General features: G+C 36.6%; 1 protein-coding gene across 6 annotated transcripts in view; it reads right to left on the bottom strand.

Annotated features, from left to right (window-relative positions):
- The window catches only part of col12a1a (collagen, type XII, alpha 1a), a 68,107-nt gene that overhangs the window by 8,257 nt on the left and 35,962 nt on the right, over positions 1 to 23,888 (bottom strand). For all 6 annotated transcript variants that reach the window (XM_027999876.1, XM_027999873.1, XM_027999875.1 and 3 more), the window contains 24 exons: positions 20,541 to 20,670; positions 20,309 to 20,448; positions 20,085 to 20,214; positions 17,136 to 17,278; positions 15,144 to 15,273; positions 14,678 to 14,820; positions 14,412 to 14,541; positions 13,777 to 13,896; positions 13,497 to 13,643; positions 13,267 to 13,383; positions 13,027 to 13,179; positions 12,811 to 12,885; positions 12,587 to 12,726; positions 10,839 to 10,962; positions 10,617 to 10,760; positions 10,239 to 10,403; positions 9,412 to 9,450; positions 9,153 to 9,291; positions 8,425 to 8,567; positions 6,940 to 7,049; positions 3,413 to 3,571; positions 3,054 to 3,131; positions 1,825 to 1,911; positions 1,355 to 1,408 (listed from right to left, as the gene is read on the bottom strand). In XM_027999876.1, the coding sequence (XP_027855677.1) occupies positions 1,355 to 1,408; positions 1,825 to 1,911; positions 3,054 to 3,131; positions 3,413 to 3,571; positions 6,940 to 7,049; positions 8,425 to 8,567; positions 9,153 to 9,291; positions 9,412 to 9,450; positions 10,239 to 10,403; positions 10,617 to 10,760; positions 10,839 to 10,962; positions 12,587 to 12,726; positions 12,811 to 12,885; positions 13,027 to 13,179; positions 13,267 to 13,383; positions 13,497 to 13,643; positions 13,777 to 13,896; positions 14,412 to 14,541; positions 14,678 to 14,820; positions 15,144 to 15,273; positions 17,136 to 17,278; positions 20,085 to 20,214; positions 20,309 to 20,448; positions 20,541 to 20,670 (2,940 nt within the window). The remainder of the gene's footprint in view (positions 1 to 1,354; positions 1,409 to 1,824; positions 1,912 to 3,053; positions 3,132 to 3,412; positions 3,572 to 6,939; positions 7,050 to 8,424; positions 8,568 to 9,152; positions 9,292 to 9,411; positions 9,451 to 10,238; positions 10,404 to 10,616; positions 10,761 to 10,838; positions 10,963 to 12,586; positions 12,727 to 12,810; positions 12,886 to 13,026; positions 13,180 to 13,266; positions 13,384 to 13,496; positions 13,644 to 13,776; positions 13,897 to 14,411; positions 14,542 to 14,677; positions 14,821 to 15,143; positions 15,274 to 17,135; positions 17,279 to 20,084; positions 20,215 to 20,308; positions 20,449 to 20,540; positions 20,671 to 23,888) is intronic.

Raw genomic sequence — 23,888 nt, 5'->3', positions numbered from 1 at the left:
TGGGTGCTTTATCACCCAAATTTTTGTTAGTGGGCTGGTTCAGTACACACAGTCTCCCCAAAATGTACTTCTATGGGTATGAGTTTGTATTTATTCCACTAATATGAGCATGAGGCTGATGTGAGAACAGGTATCTGGGTTAACAAACATCATAAATGGTGTTGAGTGTTTAAATTTCACAAACGCTTGCTCAACATTTTTTTGGTACATATGAAACATCATGTGTCTTTCACATGCAAAGTACATCGTTATTGTGTTCGCAACTAAATTTGCAACATAAAACATATTTAAAGAAATGACACCACCAGAAAATCACAAACAGATTTTTTTGCAACAAATCAGAGTATGCCTGTAATGAAAAAGAACCACTCTGTGCCAGCAAACCAGAATACTGCACCAATAAAAACACAGAATAAATATTACACTTGAATTTAGTAGACTGAGAATATGTAGTTAAGCATGCAAATATACTAGGTGTGTTTTTACATTTAGCTTTTACATATAGTTTTACATTTCATTTTTAGACTCAGACCCAGCTAAACTATAACTAATCAATTTACTGTAATCAGCAGATTTTCTCACACATTTGCTGCATCTTCTTAAATGGCTTGAGGCAAACTGCAGAGTGGGATTCTTTTAGCTTTCTCTTAGCAGTTCAACAATTTTGCCACTCATCTGTAGTGCTGCATGGCATCAGAAAATCTTGTCGATATAGGTTCAGATATAAGACTATTAACTTCTTTTCTCTTTTGTATGTGCTTCCATCCCTCTGTGAGCTTTAGCATTTTGGGTAATGTTTTTTGCCCAGCATGAGCACCTCCTGCCTGTGACTCTGTTCAACCTGCTAAATATTACATTAGCATGAAAAATGTGAGTTCATAGTTGGAATGTATAAGCCAACAATTATTGCACTCCAAATAGTCCCTTGAGATAAACACTTTGCACACACTGATATTTAGATGATGATTTATTAGCAATATACTGTGCAGCTTTACTTTTTTGAAAAGGCCAGATTTGTGGAATGCACAGCAGTCCTGTTGACAGATTTTGCAGCTCCTGCAGACCTACCAGGTGCCCCTTGGCTGCATGGGTTATTGTTTATTGGCCTAACCCTGCTTTCAATTTTTCCACAACTTCTTTCCTGACATGTCTGCTGTGCGTGTTGATCTAAATGATGCTGTTTGCTCGCAGTTGGTTTTTATTTACTAATTAGATGACTGTAAAAAAGTTCAAGAGGTAGTATTACTTTTGCCCAACCATGTGTAAAAACAAACAATAATAGTACAGGACACAATAATGGTATTCACTAGTAACAATTTTCAGCATGAGTTGAGTGATTTAAATTTGAACTCACGGGGTTGCCAGGTGTTCCTCTATCTCCTCGAGGTCCTTTAGAACCTGGACTGCCCTGAAAAAAGTGAAGAGGCAGAAGCACAGGCTAAGCATAACAACAGAAGCAAATTCTGAAGCACTTAAACCACAGGCATTAGGACTTCCTTGCTGGGCCTAAGTGAGTTTACTGGGTACACATATTGCAGACTGTTGTTTTATCATGAAACATTTATCTCTTGACACTCATCCCTAAGCACTCATTTCTTTGCAAGACGTTAGCCTCATTCTTTGTGCTGCTTTCTCCATTTGGAGAAAAAAAAAAGTATTATGCAAGAAACATTCTCGGCTACATAAAGTTCAAACTGTGCAAAGAACGTGCAACCCTAGTGGAAAACAGCATGGCTATATCATCATCTTCAAAACATCTAAGACTTCTGAGAAAACAATTTTATCAGGTGAGGACAGACTAAAAGCAGTGATAGCAAGGTTTACCGAGGGTCCAGGAGGCCCCTGGGGCCCAATGCTGTCCTGTGTACAAGTACAGGAGTGGGGAAGGGAAGGACACTTGGCCTCGTCTCGCTGGAGGGAAAGAAGATGCAGAGATAAAAAATGTAACATACATGCTTGCTTTAGTTTTATTATTTTCCCTTTTAAACTCTGACACCTGAAGACATTTCCTGCCAATCTAAAACAAAGGAAATTAAATTCATGACCTTATCCTGGATATCTCTGTCTTTTGCTTTGCTAGGGATTTATAAAAGATGAGACAGTTTTGTAACCCATAAAAGGCAAGAATGGATTAATGTTGAAAGTGTGACCGAGAAAATAGGGCTTTGAGACCAAAATGCTGCAGCTGCAGATTCATTTCACATTTCTGCATTGTTGTCTTTAAGCATAACGAATTACAACTCCAATCATTGATGTGATGTATTCCTATCTGGAGAAAAATACACATAAATTGCTTGTAATTGGCTAAAAGTGCAAGTATCATGTATTTCCCACAGAACATAAATTAATCTTTTTACTGTCAACTACATGAGCCAAAGAAGGACTTGTTTTTGTGCAATTGGGACTCATGCTTAATATAGTAAAATTATCAGAATTACCAAGGATACAAAGTTCTTTCCAGACAATTTGAGATGTTTTTTTTTTCCTCTCTAAACAGCTGTTTTTAGCAATAGACCAATAAATTGTGTGGTGTATTTTCCCGATTGTCTATCATATAACTTGCTGGAATTAGAAATGTTGGCAGATTTTTCAGAAATCTCAGAGTTAATGATCGACAATCTAGAGGTGAGAGAGGATCTGCTGTTTTAGGAATGTGGTCTGCGAGGCTAATTAAAGATGCTAATGACAACCTGAAATGTAAACACTGTTATCCTTTTCGTTTTAATCTTTGTTTCAACACAGTACAAAATGTTTAAAAGTTAATTAAATATCAGAGAAGAAGCATTTAGCGTATTTGTAGAGCAAGCACCCCATATATATTGGTCATGAGTCCTCATCAGGGGTTCAATTTACAACCTTGGAGCCTTTGCTGCATATCTTCCTTCCTCTCTCTTTGCCTATTTATTCTCTGATTAATGTAACCCCAACTTTAAAATCAACCAATTTTCCTAGAAGCAGGACCATTATTTTACAAACAATGTGAGACATTGTAATATGTCAACATCCATCCCATTTCTATTTTGAATTGTTTGGAAGTCTAAAATGACACTTACTGTGGCTGGCAGCTCGCAGCATTTGTCTCGGCTAATCCAGCTCAAACTGCAGATAATATCGAACATCTGGAGCTGGAACTACAAGATACAAGATACAAGACATTGAAGCGTGTTTCAAATAATTCCCATTCCTAATATTAAAAAAAGTACAGAGTTGGAAAAAATATAATAGGATCCAGGCAGAAATGGAGGCTTGCAGAATTTCATTCTTTCAACAGCCAACCCTGGGAATAGTTAGAATTTAGCTGGAGCATTAATGCACTACAGATTTGAGATGTTCATTGTTTTTGAACACTGCTAGATCCTCTTCCAGATGTCACTTTTGCATTTTTAACAAGGTTGGCTTGTTTTGCTCTTACTGTTGCTGAGGTCTTCTTTGAACCTGAAGACTTGACCATCTTGCCAAGCACTTCGTAGCCCTCCAGCGTAATGTTGTTGGCCTCCTTGATGGGTTTTTCTGCCACCTCTTGGCAATCCACAGTGAGTTTGACTTTTTCTGGTGAGATGGTAATGTGGATCTAGAAGAGACAGACGATGGAGAGGGGGAAGCTTTTAACAAAACATCCTTGTCTTATTGAAATACCACCTGTACCCAATTTACTCATGCACAATAAATTTGTGCATTGGAAATTTAAAAAGGTGGTGCTGGGACTTATTTATATTTTGAAGAGATGTGCTTGTTCTCAAAAAGAGAACAATAAGGTCCTATAGTAACTGTATCCCATTTGATGTGGGGAGTTCAGAAGTCTTAAGCCTATAAAACACCTTGTTAAGTACAGATGAAATTACCCTGAAATCCTTTTTGATCTAGCAAAAGACTGACGTTTGATGCATCTAGACAACTCCTTAAAAAAGCCTTAAAAACCTATGCAACAGCTAGCTATTCATCTGCTGTCTGTGATTATATAACAAATGAGTGAAAAAAGTGCCAAATTCTAAGATTTCCTGTGCGTAGAGGCCCCATCCACACATCTTGAAACAATATCTTCTGCGGCTCGCCATCAGAAGTCCTACACTTTCCATACTTTTCTCTTTGCAGTTGCAAATTTTCCCCCACTCTAAAGTCAAACAAGATCTCTTTATATCAGGAAAAATCTTGCTACCATTTCTCTCCACAAAGCTATATCAACCACAAACCAGACCATAGTTCCTGGCAACTATTCACAAAATTACAGTCTACTTCCTTGGAAGCAGAACAAACTATTTGGTGTACCACAGAGGGGAAAGAGGTGCCATTTATTCCAGGGTCCTGGCATAAATGTAAACCGTGATGCCCTTCAGGGTTACCCAAACAATTTAATGCACTCTTTTTATGCATATATGCTTGCATATATAATGCTTGTATATATAGCACCTCCTTGACCAATAAGTAAACATATGAAAATACTGAAATCAATAAAAAGTAAATCTAGAGAAATCCTGGGAGCATTCAAAGCTCCCTTAACTGAGTTGTGAGATGGTTCCAATGCAAAAAAGTGTTGACAAATTGGTCATCTTAATGAATTGCTAACAATTTGTTTTGTTGCTTCAGCTCTCTACATGTTGACTCCAGCTCTGCTTTAACTGATTAAACATCTTTGCATGATTCTCAGCAGATAGGGTTTTATTTTTCCTGGCTCCCTCTTTCCTGTTCTGTCATCTTCCATAATCCAAAATCTTGAAAGACAGTGTTTTAATTTCATTTATACACTAACAATTTTATTTCTCTATGAAATTATATAAAAAACACAAGTTTGTATTTTCTGGGGTGAAACACAATAAACACTGAGAGTTGATTCTCATTTACATTGGTGTTAAAACTATGCTTCGACTAATCCCGAAACCCAAAGTCCGCATATTTATCTTATCTTTTTAAAGGGAGTTTCAGATTTCTGTTTATGCATGCAAAGGATAAGGAAAATAAGTACATCTTGAATTTCCTCTATACTTGGCTTGAATTTTTTGTAACGTGAGGATCACATCAGCAAAGTGTGGGAGAGCAAAAGGGGTCATTTTTAGGACCATTGCTATGTAGCATCTTCAAGAACAATCTCCGATCTATATGTACCATTGATGTTATGATGAATAAAGATTGAATTAAAAAAAAACACTACTCAGGGAATTTGATGTGCAAAACCAAGTGCTTTTAGTCAAAACCAACAAAACTCTGAAAAGGCTGATCATTGTCAGTGAGATTTCAGCTTGGATGCCAAAAACACAAACTCTTTGAGGTCAACCCAAAAGAGCCAAAAAAGTTTCAGAAAACCACTGACAACATGTAAACTCAAACCACCACCGCAGGCAGCGCCAGCACTTACTTTGCAGACCAACAAATAAGCAGCTAGGTAGACCACTATAGACTCGCCATCTCATGGAATGGCAACACTTCACCACCAAATAGCCACCCAGTGCACATTCAGACAACAGTCTTCACTACGGCCACAAGCGAAAACCAAAGCACACACGTACATTCAAAGATTAGTCTGCTTTCCAACCAGACAAATGAAGAAACGTTTAATTTTCATCAAATACTGAGCCAACATTTTCCAAAGACCCATTCATTCATAAAGTTACCTCACAATTAGTTGTGTAGCTGTTGAATGGTTGAACTGCAAAACTATTTAGTGTCCTCTGATGTTTGGGCCAGCGCATTTCTTGAGTGAACTTTGATCTTGGATAAGACTCTTGCTCATTAAAAAGGGGTCACTAATTATGATAACCTTGCTGTTGGAGAAAAAAGGATTCTATATCACAGATAAAAAGGGGCTCATAGTCTGTGTGAGGAAAGTTTAAATGCAGTTTGACTGAACTTGGATGGTTGTAGTTAAATTCATCAAAGTCAGCAGGACGACATACTGCATTCTATTGTTCTGCTTTCCACATCCCACAGTGCTAATACATGACAAGAACTGTTTTGTATTTTCCTGGAGATTCTTGATGTCTTTGTTTGCATCTTGTGAGAAACCGTATTGCAATAATTTTAAGAAGAGTCAAGCATAAGGATTTAATATGTGTATTTATATGCTGGAAAGAAACAAATACCACTACTGTGAGGTTCAATATTTTGAGTTGGAGCCAAGCTTTTGACAGATAGTTAGAAGAGTGTAGATTTTATTTACAAAAACCTATGTAGCTCTTCAGCATAGTACTTCATGATCTACTATGCTGTAAGAAACTGTTAAATCAAAGTATCATGGTCTCAAAATCTCCTAAATCTGTTGCCATGCATCTAAAAACCCTCAACAACATACATCAGATGCTATGAGACTTAGTCAGATTTAACTACCCCAAGAACATAATTTTCACCTTTGAAGCTGTCTCTATCTAATCTTTTGCTCATTTTAATTTCACTGTACTGAACTGAATGTTTGTAGTAGAATATCATTTACTCTTTGGATCTGCGACTGGTTGGAAAATCAAGTCCTGAACCAGACATTTTGCACATTACACCCGACCACAAAAGCATCAGACTTTCTCTCCCACCAGCAGCATTTAAACTTATTTATGGCCTCTGAAGCTCATTTATCAAATTAAGTGACTGGTTTAAATAAAACAAAGCTCAAATGTCAACTCATGAAAAAGGGGTGCTTCAAAAATCTCAACAGTAAGACAACACTGAGATTGAAAGTAGAGATCTTTTGATGGGTAATTTGAAACTGCTCCACAGCAACAAAGCTCACAATAAGGAAAATCTCAGGCAGATGAAATAAGGCGGAAGAGCAACACAGTCACACATAAAAGCATGTCAAAAGAACTACATGTGAAAGGGGAGAAATTGAATCTAAATACTTTAAGATGCCCCAAATTACTGGAAAAACTGTGATTTTTTTTGCTTTTGTTTTTTACAATTATCACTATGAAGTACAAGAAGATACTTATGTTTTTAAGAACCATGTGGTATGCTTACCTTATGGAAACTGCCATGGAAAATTCGCTTCACTTGCGCTTCATTAAAGACAGCTCTCTGAATCTCTCCTCGGGTGTCCTTGTTGTAGAATGTAAGAGTTTGGGTGGAAGCTGAAAAGACAAGAGTCTTAGATAAATTCATGACGGTATGCTCTGATGCACGCAATGGTCAGGATTATAGAGAACATATGCTCATGGCTTGCAGGTGATTGTGATATTCACATGAAGTTTTCGCATTCCTTCAGAGGGCAGAAGAACAAACTTACAGCAGATGTTCATTTTAAAAACGAAAGCTTTTTGTTACAGAATAACAGTGAAGAAGGCTATTCCTAATTTATCCTGAGGGCAATGAACTGAATTTTCCATTAATGCCATTATCTCACCCGGTTTTGTAAATAAAAGAAAAAGCAAGAAGATGAAGATTGTCTCCAGAGATCTGTACAGTGCCTTGGATTCCTAACCCTTGATCTTTTCCACATTGTGTCACGTTATAACCACAATGTGCTTTAGTGGGATTTTCTGTGATAAACCAACACAAAGCATCACTAAACAGAGAAGATTGGAAGGGAGAACGCGTTGTTATTTCCCTTAATAAATCGGAAAAAAAAAATCTAACCTGCATATGTATTTGGTCCCTTTTACTCGAACAGCTCTAATACAATAAAATTATCTTTAGAACTCTTATTGCAAAAAGTAATTGAGTAATTTAATCACAGAATAAATGCAGCTGTTCTGTGTATGCCTCAGAGATTTGTTAGAGACCAGTATTGAATAAAAACCTTCAAGGATAAAGTTGTGGGGAAGTTTAAAGCAGGACAAAGTTATAACACCAAATCATAAGATTTGAATATCTTACTCAGCACTGTTCAAACCATCCTCTGAAAATGGGAAGAGCTCAGTACAACTGCAAACATGCCAAGACACAGCCATCTATTTAAACTGACATGCTGGACAGGGAGAGCATCAATTAGAGAAACAGCCAGAGGTCAGTCTGGATGTGATATGAAACAGCTAGCATTTGAAGGTAATCTTGAAAGTAAAATAAATATAATAAGTCTAATTTCAAGTAGGGACAGAACACCATCCCCAGGCTGAAACAAGGTGGTGGCAGCATCATGTCATGGGAATGCCTTTTTTTAAGGAGAGGGGAAAGTTGGTCAGAATTTATTGGAAGATGGATGGAGCTAAATATTAGACAATCCTGAGCACTGCACAAGACCTGACACAGGACTTGACAAGGGTTGCTCTACCAGGAGAACAACTCTTACCATGCAACTGGTGTGTTTAGATCAAATCATACTCGCATATTAAAATAGTCAAATCAAAGTGCTGACCGCAATCAAATTGAGAATGTGTAGCAAGACTTAAAAATTATTGCAAATCCCAATAAGATACATTGAAGTTTGTTTTTAATACATTTGCACGGCACTGCAAGTACTGAGTCAGCCACACAACTTTCCCTTCTGACTGGCTGATGGAAACTTACGATTCATTGTGACTCCGACCTCAGGGTTGTTGTTTTTGTCAGCAATCTGCCATACATCAAAAGGTTCAGAGGGCGTATCAGGCAAGAGGCGGAGGAGCATGATGATGGTGTAAGATGGGGGAAGACCATCTGGGTGGAGCTCCCTATTAAGAGATAAAAACATTTACTGTCATGGCACTCATCTTGTGTTTACATTGCTAAGCTAACATTAAATGAAAATCCATCTGCAAACATATATAATTCTCTTTGTTTAACATGCTGAAAAATCTTTAAATGATCATTTCCACCTAGACTTTGCCTAACTTGCATGAAAAACCACTTTTTCCATGTTCTCTGGTCCCATGTAGTTCAAGGTTTTTCCCTTGATTGCATAGATAGTACTTTACTTCTGTAAATACCTAATGCCGTTTCAACAGTGACCCTTTAAGGTTATTTTCTCCTCCAGGGTAAGGGTAAGGGAACTGGGCATGTAGTAACTAAAATCTTTTGTTCAAGATCATACAAAAAACAGGAGAGTGGGCTTAGTGCTGGGAACTACTCTGGAAATTCCTCTAACTACAGATATGAATTAGCCCACAGTCACTTATAATGACATCATAATGAAGCTCAGGAGCATCATAGAATACATAACAGAGAAAAGACAAGGTCAGCTACTTTGGGAAAAACCGCAATCCAAGAGTTACACACCCTTTATTTTCACACGAATAGTATTTTGCTCAGACTCTTACTTGGTGGGTTGGGTTAGGTAGGAGTCTTTGTGGAGCCTGTAGGCAATGTAGCTGTTAAAAGAACCAGTCTCCATGGACACACCATTCATGCTGGCAAATGTCCGGTCTGTTATGTTGAAAGCTTCAAGCATTCTGAAGCCTGAAAAGAAAGAATAAACAGAGCAACAATAAGAAGATGAAAAATACAAAGAAAATGTCTTAGTAAAGTCTATAAGCGCTCTAGAGATTAATGTGCAAGGTGTGGTATTTAAATGCTTACCAGGTGTGGTGTATCCATTGATGTAGATTAGAGGGCAAGCTGCAAGATCACAAGAGTTTATAAGACATTGGAAAAATAGATTAGGTGTAAACACGTTTTTGCTTACAGATGTCGGCACATTTATTGGCATCACCGATAAAGATGTGTAAAAGTCTTACAGTACTGCAGAAGTACATTGCCACTGTAAATTTCAGAAAAAGCCAAACTTGGAGAACATTTTATCGGAGAGAAAAACACGCCATTTTAAGAAAAAAATTCTGAGGCAATAAAAAAATTTTGTAGCCTTGCGGTCAACACCGTGTAGAATATTTTTTTCAGTAGGACAACAGTTAGCCGTTTATAAATTTTTCCAAGTTGACGCTTGTACAAACAGAACTGATTCTTTGTTCTTTTCTTCTTGCACAATCTGTGTGGGCTGTCCTGGGTCCTCTCTTATGATCTTTTCTCATCAGCTCACCCTTAAAGTTTTCTTTATACGTTAGGTCTTGAAAAAAAAATTGGTTTGTGTTTAATGAATCATTTTGGTGTCTGTTTGGCTATGTGTGTTTCAATCCTTACCACCCATTTTAGCTGTTCTGCAAGATTCCACCATATAGTGTAATATACCACTGCAATAACATATTAAAATTGTTATGCATTTTATTTATTTTAAAGTACTCTTAACAAATTTATCATGGGTGCCACTATTTTCATTCACTGCTATACGTTTTTCCTTATTTTGTCCATTTGTGAAGAAGCGTCCCAATGCACATCACTGAATTACCTTCCACTGTAGATGTACTGATAAATCAGTTGGAATATATCAGATTTGTTAGTATTTGTCTTACTTGATGTGGCGGTTTCACAGATGAAGGTGATCAGGTTATCCTGGATTTTATCAAAAGCATCGTAGTCGTCGACGACAAACACGTGCCTCTCAGTGGGCTTGCTGCCAATAACCGTCAGTTCTCTCATGTCAACATCAGCTACGCCAACCACAAACACACTATAGCCTATGTAACACATACACAAAAACAAACAAAAGCTATTGTTAAGTACATCAAAAACCCACAGGTGAGTTGACTATGCCTCACATTACTCTGAGTTTCTTAAATATTCAACCACAGGCCTTTAGCCCTGTTATAGAAAAGAAAAGGCTTCACAATTGTACTCAAAAACATTTCTTAGGCACAGTGCAAAAGCAAGCAGATATTATGACTTCATACCAGAGTGCTGCAGTTTCTCTGCACTCTTCTTAACTTCATCCTGGGAGCGTCCATCTGTGACAACTACCAGCACTTTTGGGACGTTTCTTCTCATGCCACTGTCTGACGTAAAAACCTTCTCGTAGACATGCTTCAGAGAGACACCTTAAGAAAAACAACCAATATATGCATAACAATCCCAAACAATTACTTTGTTAAACTGTCTTTTTTTAAGAGAAGTACCAGTCTTGGTGTTGCCTCCTCTGTAGCGAACTGACTGCAAAGCTGATAAAACAATTCCCTTGTCGTGGTAGGTGTTAAGTTTGAATTCAGTCTTAGCATCATCGCTGTACTGCACAAATGAAACCTGTACAAAAAAATAAATGAAAATAGATGGGTTAAGGCTGATGATAGAATACAGAAACAGTAACAGTAATAACAGTAAGTAAAAATAAATTATTCAGTTATGTAGTGTACACATAAGTGTATGTTTTATGTGAAAGGTTTGACCTTTCACATCCAACTATGTCTTAATAGTTTTGTCTGCCTTAAGGTCTGTCAGTATTTGTCAAATATTCTCCTATTTGAGAGATTCAAGAAGCTTTAAATGTCCATTAATGAAAAATAAATTGGCATGTACTTGTCTATTTTTAATATCATGTTTAAAACCTTAAAGGTGAAACCGACCTGGGCCATGAGATAGTATCTACAACAACAATTTGATGATAAATCTAAGGTCTATAGTTTGAAAAAAGAAAATCTAATTTTAGTTGGCTATATAAAATGGTCATGTTTTTCACATCATAAATTTTGCTACTTTGAATTTCGGTTGTCTTTCATCCACACCTCAGTCATGTAAACATCACCACATTATCTTTATATAACAGCATTTTCCGTTGTATCTAATTCTTTTTCCAAGCCAAAGGGAAAAACCACTAAGACATCCAAACTACACCAAATCCAACTCAATGCAGTCTGAGTGACCTTTCATCCAGAATAAGAGCTACTTGTACAGAGAGTTCCCTGTTTTCCTGGCTGTGGAAACATGACTTAAGTAACCTCAAATTAGCCAAGTTGGATCTGTGAGTGAGCCATTAGCCTAATTCCAGGCCACAGTTGTTAGAAAAATTATGTTTTGTTATCATTCTTACATAAGTAGTTACCAGTTTGCTCTTCATTTATAGGTTAATTATATGTGTGAGACAGAGCTAACCTTTCTTTAACCCTTAAAACATGTTAGAGGATGGTCTTCTGAGAGTTTCCTTTGTCGTAAACCTGCGTTTGTTTATACTCTGTGCCCCCCTACGTAGCAATTCCTTAGTCGTAAAACCTACCTTTGTTATGTGTTAGTTCATGAGTGACTGCTGATCTTTTCAGCACCAGCCCCCTTTCTTTTGTTATGTGTTAATAAAAGGCAAGTTCTACTGCAGAGTTTCAGAACACATGGTGAGCTGTTCAGAGGAGCAGTTCGCTGTGTCTTCTCCTTTTGCAAAAGCTTGGTTGAAAACTCAAACGTTGTCTGTGGTTCTTTCTTTGTATTTTAGGTACACAAAAATGCCTATCAACAGTTGTCACTTTTTACTTGCTCTTCAGTCCCGGTGTTCAAAATTAATGTAGAAAAACAAGGTCTGAGACTTTGAATTTCATCTGCTGTTTTTCTTTAGAAGTTAGGCAGCTAAACTTCCTGAGAGTTAACTTTTGCTAAATGTTCAAGGACATTTTACATTGTAAAAAGTAGAATTGGCTTTTGCCTCCTTTCTCTATAGATTTGTCTGTTAGACTGTTTCTTTTTCATTAATTAAATATTTGTAAATATATTAATGCTAATATTAATTCCTGATCAGATTAATAGTGGTCCAAGCCAAAGGGAGTGGTGCCCCGTATGAGGGATGAACTCATGACCTTCTTGTCAGCAGACTGGTTAGTTTATGAACATTACTACAGTTTATTATAAATTATTCCAGATAAATTTAACTTCAAACACAACTGACCTGCATGCCTTTGGGGTTGATGACATCGAAAGCTGCAGTCATTTTTGTGGTAAACTGGATGACTTTGTTAAAGCTCTCATCTCCGATACTCCAGGAGCCGTCAATCAAATAGACCAGGTCTGCTTTGGCACCTTTGCACACTGTGATCCAAATGACATAGTGTTAATAAAATCTAACCAACAACAAAACGTTAAATATTAAATATATTTCAAAACTTTTTTCACCATCTAAAGCAGGCGGCACTGAAGCTGGGGGAGGAGGAGTGGGAGGCTCAGTTGGCACCTCGGTGGGTTTGACCACTGCAATGACAAATCGCATATAAAGAGCCAAAAAGTTTATTTTAGGGTAAATAATTGGCTTTTCCCATCCAAATTTCGTGGTTTTAACCAGCAGCATTTCCACATGTTAATACAGAACATCGGGAGCGGACACTTTCTTACATGTTCTTTCCTTGACACTGACTCCAGGTCCCTCTAGGTTGGGTGTTTGGGTGTACACAGTGGCATTGTAAAGGGTGTCAGGGCTTAAACCATCGAAACAATAACTGCTGTCTGAGCCTCGCACTGTGACTTCCTGAGCTCCTCTCTTAGAGGCTACAGAAGAGGAAGAAAACAGAATAATATAGTCAGTGTTGATTAAAAAAAATAATGAAATAAAAACTTAAGCAACAAAAATCTTACTGTCAAATGGATTGACTTTCAGTCTGTAGGATGTGGCTGCTCTGTGTGGGGCCCAACGCATGCAGAAAGATTCAAATCCAACATTGTAAGTGGATAAGCCAGTCACATTCAGGTACACTAAAAGGAATAGAGCAAGTATTAATACATATGTTTTCTTTGTCCAATAATTATCCAGTATAAAGTGTTACAGTTTTAAATCCAGTTACTCATAGCTGGATTTTTCAACCTACATGTTGTTCCTTCACCAATCAGAGGTCCACTGAAGCCTGTGTTGTACTGGGCCAGCACCTTCAAGTCATATGTCGTTCCAGGTTTTAGGTTTTGCAGTTGGTGTGATGTCACGTCTCCAACAAATGCTTCCAAGAGGTCATTAGTACCTAAAAAAAATCACCTTACCAATTAAGTCTCAAGGCAATACTGTGGTTCAAAAAGTTAAACATATGTATCCATAAAGTGCATATTTTCTCCAGAACATAACGCCACAATTGCTATAGGGAAGCTCATTTGTACCCTCAGGCTGGTAGATGATCTTGTACCCATTAACCCTGGATGGAGCCGGGTCCCATGACACCCTGAAGCGAGTGTACCACTCATCAGAAACACGGAGATTTCTGGGGCCCAGCATTCCCACTGCAGGAAACAAGACGGGGCAACACAGTTCACTAAGAGGCAAAAGCTTCAAATTCCAAAGTATATAGGCATATGATATATCAGCAAAGTAATTACTGTACTATAGTTTGACGGTCATTTATGATGTTTGAGTTATGAGGGAAGTATTACAACATGTTATGGTAAGTTCTGCTCCATTAAATAAATAAATCATCAATAATTATATTAATGTGGCCTCATGCAGGGAATTATATTATAAGCAATAATATCTTGGTTGTTTAAGAAGAGAAATTAGCCAATAGAATGACCAGAACTAGAAGTATTAAATAGCTGTAAGTGGAGCAACACCTAACGGTCTCCCACAAGACCTTTAGGTATTTTTGACACTTGTGAAAAGTTGCTCAATCAAGTTTTGATAATATATACTGCATCATAACACACAAATTGTTTCTAATTCAATAGTGATTTGATGTGTATAGTGGTCAATAATACTTTTAACTCTTATAAAGCAAATGGGAACCCAAAGGAGTCTGTACCTGTGCGTCCATTTCCTTCCAACTCTCCTCCTGGTCCATCAGCATAGATGGCAGTCACTTTAATATTGTATGGTGTGTCTGGATCCAAGTTCTGGAGGATCACATTGTTTCTGTTGCCTTGAACTGAAGTCTGCAGCACAAAATACAATATTATATTATAAAAAGCTTATTATTATTCAAAGCTACAATACATACAGCTATGTATTTAGTTATATATTTCACTTCAAGAGAATAAAGTGGAAAATACATAGAGGTAAGATTCTCACATATTCCTCAATAGGGTCTCCTGTAGTCGGGGCGTAGGTGATGCGATATTGCATGACAGGACCCTCTGCATGTTCCCAGCTAACAGATAGAGAAGTGGTAGTGGGATCATATACACGTATGTTTCTTGGGCCACCTCGGGGTACTGTGGATATAAAGCAGGATGGGAAAAAAGTGCAGGGGTCAGGAGTTGTGAACATTTCCAACACTAAACCATTCTTTAAAGGGATCAGACTTTCTTGGAATTATTTAAAGTGTTTTTTATTAAGACTTTATAAGGTTTTCTTAATATCTTAAATCAAATGCCCAAATGACTGAAAGACATTCATAAAACCAAGTCCAGTTCAAATGATCACAGGAAGCCAGAGGTCCTTGGCAGCAAAATAGAAAGAAGGCTGAGAGAATCGCTCCTTAAACTTGTTGCATCATGCAAATATTGTCATTTAACAGCTGATCTCAGGGACTTACGTGTCTTTCCAGCATCACTAACAGCAGGACCTTCTCCATCACTGTACAAGGCAACAACGCCAACATTATAGTCAGTATCTGGGAGCAGCTGTGTCAGCAGAGCTGTGGTGGTGGTGCCTGGCACCAAAATCTGATCAGAAAAAACAAACAAACTTACATTTCTTTTGTTTTGTTTATTTATTATTTAGAATTTTGGATGCAAATTCAAAATGTATGTGTTTGTCTCATTTCCAAACTGAACGGAAGGTCAATAGCAGACATATTAATGCTTAATAATTACAGTCAAAGCTAAGAGGGTCACATTCTCAAAGTTTAGTGCTGTTTGTGAGATATGAATTATATAGGGGAAAAATCATCTGCCAATATAAGAATGAAAGAGAGAAACCACCTGTTAGGGTGTCTGTAAGAAAACAAAACAAAAAAAATGGGGTGGGGATTTTTTGAGAATTTTCCCTTCAGGTAAATGTGATGAACATTTATCCAAGTCAGTATGTGTGTACTTTCACACAGATGTGGTGCAGCTCTTCTACCTTTCTCTTCTTTCTTAAAATTGCTTGATCTTTTGTGTGCTTAGTAGGAAAGTTCAATAAAGTCCGAAGGTGGTGGTCTAATGGTCTAATTGTGCATTTATTTAACCCAGTCTGACAGTTTTTACTGACTTCAAAAAATATTACTCTCTTCAATCTCTGTTTCCGTCAAATACCCAGACAGAGTAATGTCAGAGATCCTCGAGGGGTTTGGCCTGATGATAGTCTCTCTTAGAGAAAGGACTGACATGTTATTAAAGGGTTAAAATTTATATACATAGTAAGCAACAATGGGGATTCTAAGTGACTGGTGGACCAGCAGTTCCACTATCTCTGTAGTGTTAATTGGCTTCATTTATCTTTAATTCTGATTGTATCACTTCTACTCTTCTGACATCTAATCTGGTGAGGAGCCTGGAAGGATAAGTGTACAAGGATATGCACTGGCTTACACCAAAAAAGCAGATAATAAAAGCTATAAATCTCCAGGTGGTGTTTTACTTGCAGTTTGGGTAATTAAAGGCCACATTGCCACCAACATATCCTGAAATATAAGCACAGACTAAACAGTGTTGTAAGGATGCATAGCAAAATGATGGGGATATGTCTGCTAGAGCTCGCACATCTTTAGCAAATTAACAAGGAAGGCTAAAGCTATTCATGCTGACCCAAATCACCCTCTTCATCATCATTATGTGTGGTGTTGATGATTAAATGTAACACCAAATGGTATAAATCTTTATTTATTCACGATAGTGTCGGTCTAATTAATAATTTGAGATAAGCCCAAACAAACTGTTTTGGTATATGATACTGTGTGCAATATGGGTGTTGTAGTGAAATATTACTGTATTTTTTTAATGCAAATGGGGACAATAAAGTGTATTTAATCTAATATATATCAGTGATGCTAGTCATGCAAAAGGTCTTAACATCTCATGATTGTGCTAATATAAAGAATACAGTTTTTAATTGACTATCAGGTCATTACAATATGAGAAATTGAAAATTTAAAACTGAGGAAGGGTGGAAGCTTTCAATACAAAACTGATAGGTTGTTAAAATGTTTATAGATCCTTTTCACATGAAGGTGTAGGCGCTTTTATAACATATGGCACATTTTATGGAGACAGCAGGAAATACAATTAAAGAACTGCTGGTTTAACAAAAAGGTTTAATGTTAAGGCTTTAGTAGGCAGACACAGGAAAGAATTCAGCTGGCAGTAATTATGCTCATGAACAATTCTCGCATTCATCTGATAAACAGACCAACTTAATTTAACAATGTAATGTAACTTAAGGTGATCTGAAGTTTTTGGTCCAAAAACCACTGGATAAGGCCCACTTTGGCCCATTAATCTTAAATAATGGTATTGATCTAAAGCATTGTAAGAATAACATAATATTTCTGGAACACAAAAAGGAAATATGATACATATTTGCTGAATGGATGATTGACACTCACCGACTCAGAAGGCCTGGTACCAATCAGAGGAGCATAGACCACCCTGTACTGTTGGACTGGACCTGTGGCTGCCTCCCAGCGAACATTCAAAGTGTTGGTTGTCGGGTTGAAGACCTTAATGTTCCTGACAGGACTCCGCTCCACTGCCGATCCATAAACAATGGAGGGACACAAGATGGTTTGAGGTAGAAACAGAGGTAAAATAGGAAATGTAAGGGTAAGAGAGTACTAGCTGTTTGTGTTTTCAACAAATGACTTCTTTGTGATTCTTCTGGCTATTGCTGTCACTTTTTCATCAGAGTTTTTATACCAAGGTCCATACCAAATTTATGCATAGCCAGAGGAAGGTTCTATCCAATCTTCTCAATAAAATAGAAACTATTCTCCCAAGCAACCAATAGAGGCATGTTTAAGTCATTATTTAACAATACCACTATCAATGGGACACTTCCTGTCCGTGCCCTAAAGGTTTGTGAAAAGCACAGTCCTGTGTGAAGCCTTTCTTCCACAAACCTAAAGCAGATGTTTTAGTCTCTGCACTGCACCCTGTAATAACCATATAAATTTATGGGAAAACACGGGTAGAACTCGAACAATAATCATCCAATAATACTCCAATAATTGGAATCATTGCACGTAACATCTCTTAAGTGAATCCCAGGAAGACTAGTCATTGTCACGGCAATGGCTAGTGGAGATCATAATAAACAAATAAACAAGTGCAGGATCAAGCCAGATAGCGAATTCTGGCCCATGCAAAAGTTGGTCACATTAGGAAAAGTTGTAGAAAAAACTCCTTCCTTAGACATCAGAGAGATGACTTCTTATTTGCAAAAATGTAAAATGTCATCTTAGCAATAACATCATATCATGACCTCATTGAAGCCATTTCAAACAGTTAAACATTCCTTAGAATATAAGATAGGTTCACATAAAATACGATACATTAACATCCAGTATTTTAAAAAGCTAGACGTATTTATGATTTTTATTGTAAAGCTTTATCAATTTCTAAATCATATAATACAATAGAAAATTCTATGTTTTGACAGGCTCTCAAGCATTCAAGTTTGTGGAGCATAACAATGATAAGATCACACTTCTCATGGTTTTGAATCAAAAATCTAGCTTAGTTAGATCTATGGTCTGGTAAAGTCATTAAAAGTAGCTGACTGGGATATATAATTTTAGATGATCTGGCATTATAAAGCTGAATTTGACTGTAATGGTTTAAATACAAATGTGCACAATTCAGTTGGAATCTGTCTATACAATTAGATTGTATTAGAACTAAAAGACTGGTCACCCTTTCAAGATTTCTTCCTCGTTAAACGTTTTCCTTTTGTGTGTTTGCATCAGTTGGTAGTTTGTGATTTTGTATAAATATCCTGAAATACTATGTTTTTTGCTGTTTAATTATTTCATAACTTCACTCATTTTACAATCAGTTCTGTGACTTTATATAGTCTGGATGACAATATTTTGCTTTTGTGTTGTCTGCTAATTTTAAAGTCTCACCAAAGACCTTATGAGAAAGATTATGAAAATCTTCCAATAGAAGGTCCGATCTGATTTTCAAAAACCAGTCGAGTCAAACAGATCCATTGTTAGCCCCACCCATAGCGCCGCCCCTCGACTGTTGTGGGCAACTTTGAAATTATTTCATGGTGATACTGCAAGAAACAGAAACTATAAAATAGTTAAACATGCATTTAGTAAATTATCTCAATTGGCTTCTAAGTTTTATTTCATTGATTTTATTATATATTTAATGAATTAATTTTCTATTAAATAAATCATTTAAATATTTAAGATTTGTTTATTTTGTGATCCTGCACCTATTTATTTAATTGTTGTCACTTTTGGCTCTCTATAATTTTCAGTGAGTAGATTTGTTTTATTGATAAACGATTTTATTCTTCATTACATGTTCTCAATGATTCTTGTAATTTTTACCTGAACTGTTGATTAATTTGCATTAATTTCAAATATGTGCAATGTGTACAGAGATCTCCTGATTCTTTTACAATATGTAATAGAGATTGTGCAATTGGAAAGAAAATAATTCATCCTTTAGGTACTGTTTTAGTATAGACTTATTAACAAAATACAATACATGTAATTTAACTCTGCAACGGTTGCATGAATTCATAAGGTTTGATTGAACATATACCACTAAAAAAAGCCACAAACTATAATGGGTCATGACTATAGGAGGGAAAAACAGGGTAAAAGTGACATGCATGGAGCATGACCCACACCAAGTGAACTGAGAGTCATAGAATGCATAATGCCATCCTTTCATTTATTCCTTGTTAGTTTTTCCTAAAAGGAAAGGCCACACACTCAACACATCCTTCCCCCATTCTTAGGTCATTCCATTATCCTGACCACTATTCTTTCTTCCAGCCTATAAATTATTATTATTACGGTAAAGACAGAGGAGACCCCTTTATAACACTGCCAGGCCAGAGGAATGCTTTCCTACGCAATCACCCCACAAAATGCTGACTCATTCCCAGCATAGCTTGGTGGTTTAACTGTGGGAGAAACTGGAAAATCTCTGCCCTTAGTCAAAGTTTTCACCAAGCAGAACCCTCTCCTCTTTTGTTATTCCATATGTTCTACTTAACAAGTAATGTTAATTTTATGTGTCCTTAGAAAGTAATTAAATTTGACTGGACTGGTTTTGGCTATGAAAGATTTGGGTGATGAAAGTAGTTAAGGCTGGCAAACTTATTGAAGAATCTGGGCATTTGGGATGAGCAGGCCAGAAATTGAGACCAGTGAGTTCACTCTGGACAGACATGAATGGATTTCTGATTCAGGAATACAATCCCACTGGCATTATGCAAGCTTTTCCAAACACTGCATGCTGTTTTTAAAGGAGATTACCTTTTACTTTATACATCTGGACCAATGTAATTTATACTCTCGCTTTGTACTTACATGTTTTCCCATTCTCAGACAAACGAAGTCCCTCTCCAGTAGCATAAATTGGAACCACAAATGCAGTGTAAACTGTATCAGAATCCAGATTTTTTAGAACCGTGTTGTAGGTGCTTCCTGGAACTTGGACCTACACAGAAACACAACACACTAAGCTTTGAAAAGTGGTGAAAATGTTATAAATACTTAATAAGAACATGTGGTCGTTTTTAATTCCTTCTTACCATTTCTTCATTTCCTCCAGCTGCAGGGACGTAGTAGATTCTGTACTGACGCACACTTCCCTCAGCAGGTTCCCACAGGACATTCAGTGTGCTGGTAGTGGGGTCTGTTACTCTCAAGTTTCTAACACCACCCAGAGGCTCTTTCACACGATAAGAAATAAAATGTTTAGTACGGTAGAAGTATTTCCTTAGCTTTTGGCTCACACAAGCTCCAAGATGATAAATTACTTACTGGTCTTTCCAATTCCATTAAGGTCCCTACTGACTCCAGTGGCGTAAACTGCAGCAACGCTAATTGAGTACTCTGTGTCAGGGGTCAGCTTGGGAAGCAGGACATTGGTCTTTTTCCCGCCCACCTGGGTCTAGTTGGGAGAGCGTAGACAATAAGTAAGTCATGAGATATTCAAAGTTTGAGATGCTGTTTTATAACATAATCCTTTTGTTCTTCACAGTTATAGCCCTGAGCTGTCTGGTGTGTTTGTAATAGTTCACAATGCTGCTTGATTAAGAAATTCCTCTCACCAACCTCTCACTCCTTTAAAAATGGATAAGTAGGTATTTTTGGTAATATTGCAACTCTGAACACAACCTTAATGAAGCTGTCAGTGATTACATGAAGTTAGATTGGATTTATTAGAGAGCGCAGTAAAAACATATATATCATTTCACTTTTATTCTGGATATTTTACTTGCAGTAAATGTTATTGTGCAAAAACTGGGATTTATTTTTAAAGCAACTGCTGCTGTTTCTCTGTTTGAATAACTATATTTGCAGCCTCATGTTTGCACCAATGTTGGCTCTCAGTTGCATTGGCACAATATATCATCATTGCATTGTTAGACTGCACATTAATAATATATCAAAGGACTGTTCGGAATGCACAATGTGTCATTATTGTCATAAATACATACAATTCATATTTTTCGGGAGGGGGGAGCAGATTCAGTGCATCTGACCCCACACCTGACAGAAATAATAGCTTCCAAGTTGATAAAGTTTTTCTGAATGTAGGCTAGCAAAGTAGCATTACTCTCTTCGTAGAATAAAGTAAAATAATTAAGTTGTGCTTGGATAGAACAATTTAACCACTTGAAAATGTTTGTAATATGTAAATAAGAATGTGCTCATATTTAAGAACATTTTTAAATCTCTTTGAAATTGTTTTGATATGACCAGTGATGTTTACATCTGTACTCTGTTTTTTGGTTCCTCTCCAGAGTGATGAATTGCACACTTAATTCAGCACATACTGTAAATATACTATGTGTATTCATTCAGTTCCAACCAACATGACTCTACCTGATAGTTTTGATACGAAGATATGTATCATTACACTCCGAATAGTTTATTATCACTAATAGTTGCATATATCTATAAACTACTTAGTAAAACTAGAGATTGGAGTGCTTTTAAGATAGGTGACATTCACTTTGGTCTTGTCTCATTGCAAACAAATAAAGAATACTGCACTTTCTGCTTCCACAAAAAGTCTTTAAAAATCATCAGAAATATATATTCCATCTGATTTTGATATGACAAAAACTCCTCAATGGGTTCTAGATTTTAAATTTCTGATGGAAAAAATTTTACCTGAGAAACTACAAGGCTCTAAAAGGGAATGTTTTCAGTGCTTTTAGATATGAACGGTACAAAGTGATTCTGCCAAAGTAAATCTCTGCTCTGATGCTAGGAACAGATGCTCATCAAGACCAAAATGTATTTACTATAGTGCTTTTGCCTTACAATTATAAACAAAATATCTGTTCTAAAGGCATGTGAAAATATTTTATATTAAAGTGCTCGCTTGTATACACTTAAATCCTGTCTGAATTTTTTGTCATCCATGACATCAACGGCAAAACATTCACAGCCTTTTAAGTGAGTTGCTTAATCCTTTATCAGCAACAAAGAAAAACAGATGGTCACAAGTTTTATTAGTTTGGAACTGTCAGTTTTCACAAACACAAACTCATGATTTATTTCCTGAAAAACATCTTTGTAGCAGGTTAAAATTCTCAAAACTCTTTGGGATTGGTTCAAATCTTAAAATCCAGACAGTGAATAAAGTGGATTATGCTGAACCCAGTGGGAGAGCTTCTAAATGTTTATCTGCCTTTAAGTGTGATAAAATCTAGATGACCAGATTAATTATAATATGTCTGGTACTAAAGCAAAAACATTTCCTCTGCCTGCTGTCATAAATGTAGTTAGAAAAAGAAAGAAAAAAAGCAAACCATTGGGAAGCCTTTGGAGAGCCATGTGTGTATGCAGAACTTTTGATCTGATATGAAGCATGATAAACCCTTGGGAAATTACACCGGCATTGCGATTGCACATGATGTAAATAACGCATTTAAATATAAATGTTTTGCATAGTAAAGCAAGAAATTAAAAAAAATATATGATGTTCATGGATATAAACCCTTTGTTGGTCTTGCTTTTTGGTCCTTGAACTTTATTGGTCAGTTTGTCAAATGACAAGATTTTAATAATGCCTGAGAGACATCAGTTCAGAGAGCTTTTTTATGATTAAATGGAACCACAAAAAGGAAATTCAGGGCTTAATGAGGAAAAGGTTTTCTCATTTTCATTACGTTGCTCATGTTATTTATACATTCATGCATTTCACAGAGTTTTACTTGTTCAGCATGATTGCCAGAAAAAAACTAAACATAAAGTTTAACATGTTTGAAAAAAATCTATTGGAAAAACTGGTTGAATAATGCACAAAACTAAGAGCAATGACTTAAAAAAAAAAAAAAAAAACTAAAGTAGGACAACATGGGAACAAAGCACAGTGGGGCTGTTTGAAACAAGCAAATACCTCATCTTGCCAGCTGTCAATTGTACTGGATTATTGGTCTTGGTTCACAAAAACAAGACTAATCCATATTTTAGTTATTTAAGCAACAATGACTTTTGTAGGAAGGTATATGTTAGTGGTTGAAAAGAAACTCAAGCAAAAATATTACTTTAAGCTATTGCTGCTAATTTAATAATATTGCATTATGTTTCAATTGTGCTAGAAAATGCAGTGTGACGAAAATAACACTATAGCAAAGCCTTTGACAGTCGTATCCACATTTTGTTCACCAGCTAAAACAGATTAGACATGACTGCCAAAAAAAACTTCACATTAGCATCCCAACTTTAAGACACATAATTTCCACTGCAATCAACATAAATGCTACTTAGAAATAGTTTCACTGACCCAATAATAAAATTATTTAGTCTAATGAGATGCCATGCAGACGCTCTGTCTGCCCTGATAAATATTCATCTGATCAGTAATGAAGCACAGCACCTTGCGCCGGGGCATCACTCTGCTACAGAGCCGAGCCGGGACGGTGGAAACGCGTTCATGGTCAGGGCGGCTGCAGCTGGAACACTTTTATCTACTTTGTGATTACTTTGTGATTTGTGATCAAATGAATAAGCAGATAATTTTTTGAATCAACTTGGGCTCACTTATAGACTATGGCTATAACATACTGCTTTAATCTCTAGATTTAGCATGGAAAATAATACTAGAAGACATTGTAAAAGTAACATATCACTAAATGTCACAGTCATCACAAT

This window comes from Xiphophorus couchianus, chromosome 19 (assembly GCF_001444195.1).
Source record: "Xiphophorus couchianus chromosome 19, X_couchianus-1.0, whole genome shotgun sequence".
Lineage (NCBI taxonomy): Eukaryota > Metazoa > Chordata > Actinopteri > Cyprinodontiformes > Poeciliidae > Xiphophorus > Xiphophorus couchianus.
Note: the sequence above shows the minus strand (reverse complement) of the source record. Positions and strands in the feature narration are given on the sequence as shown.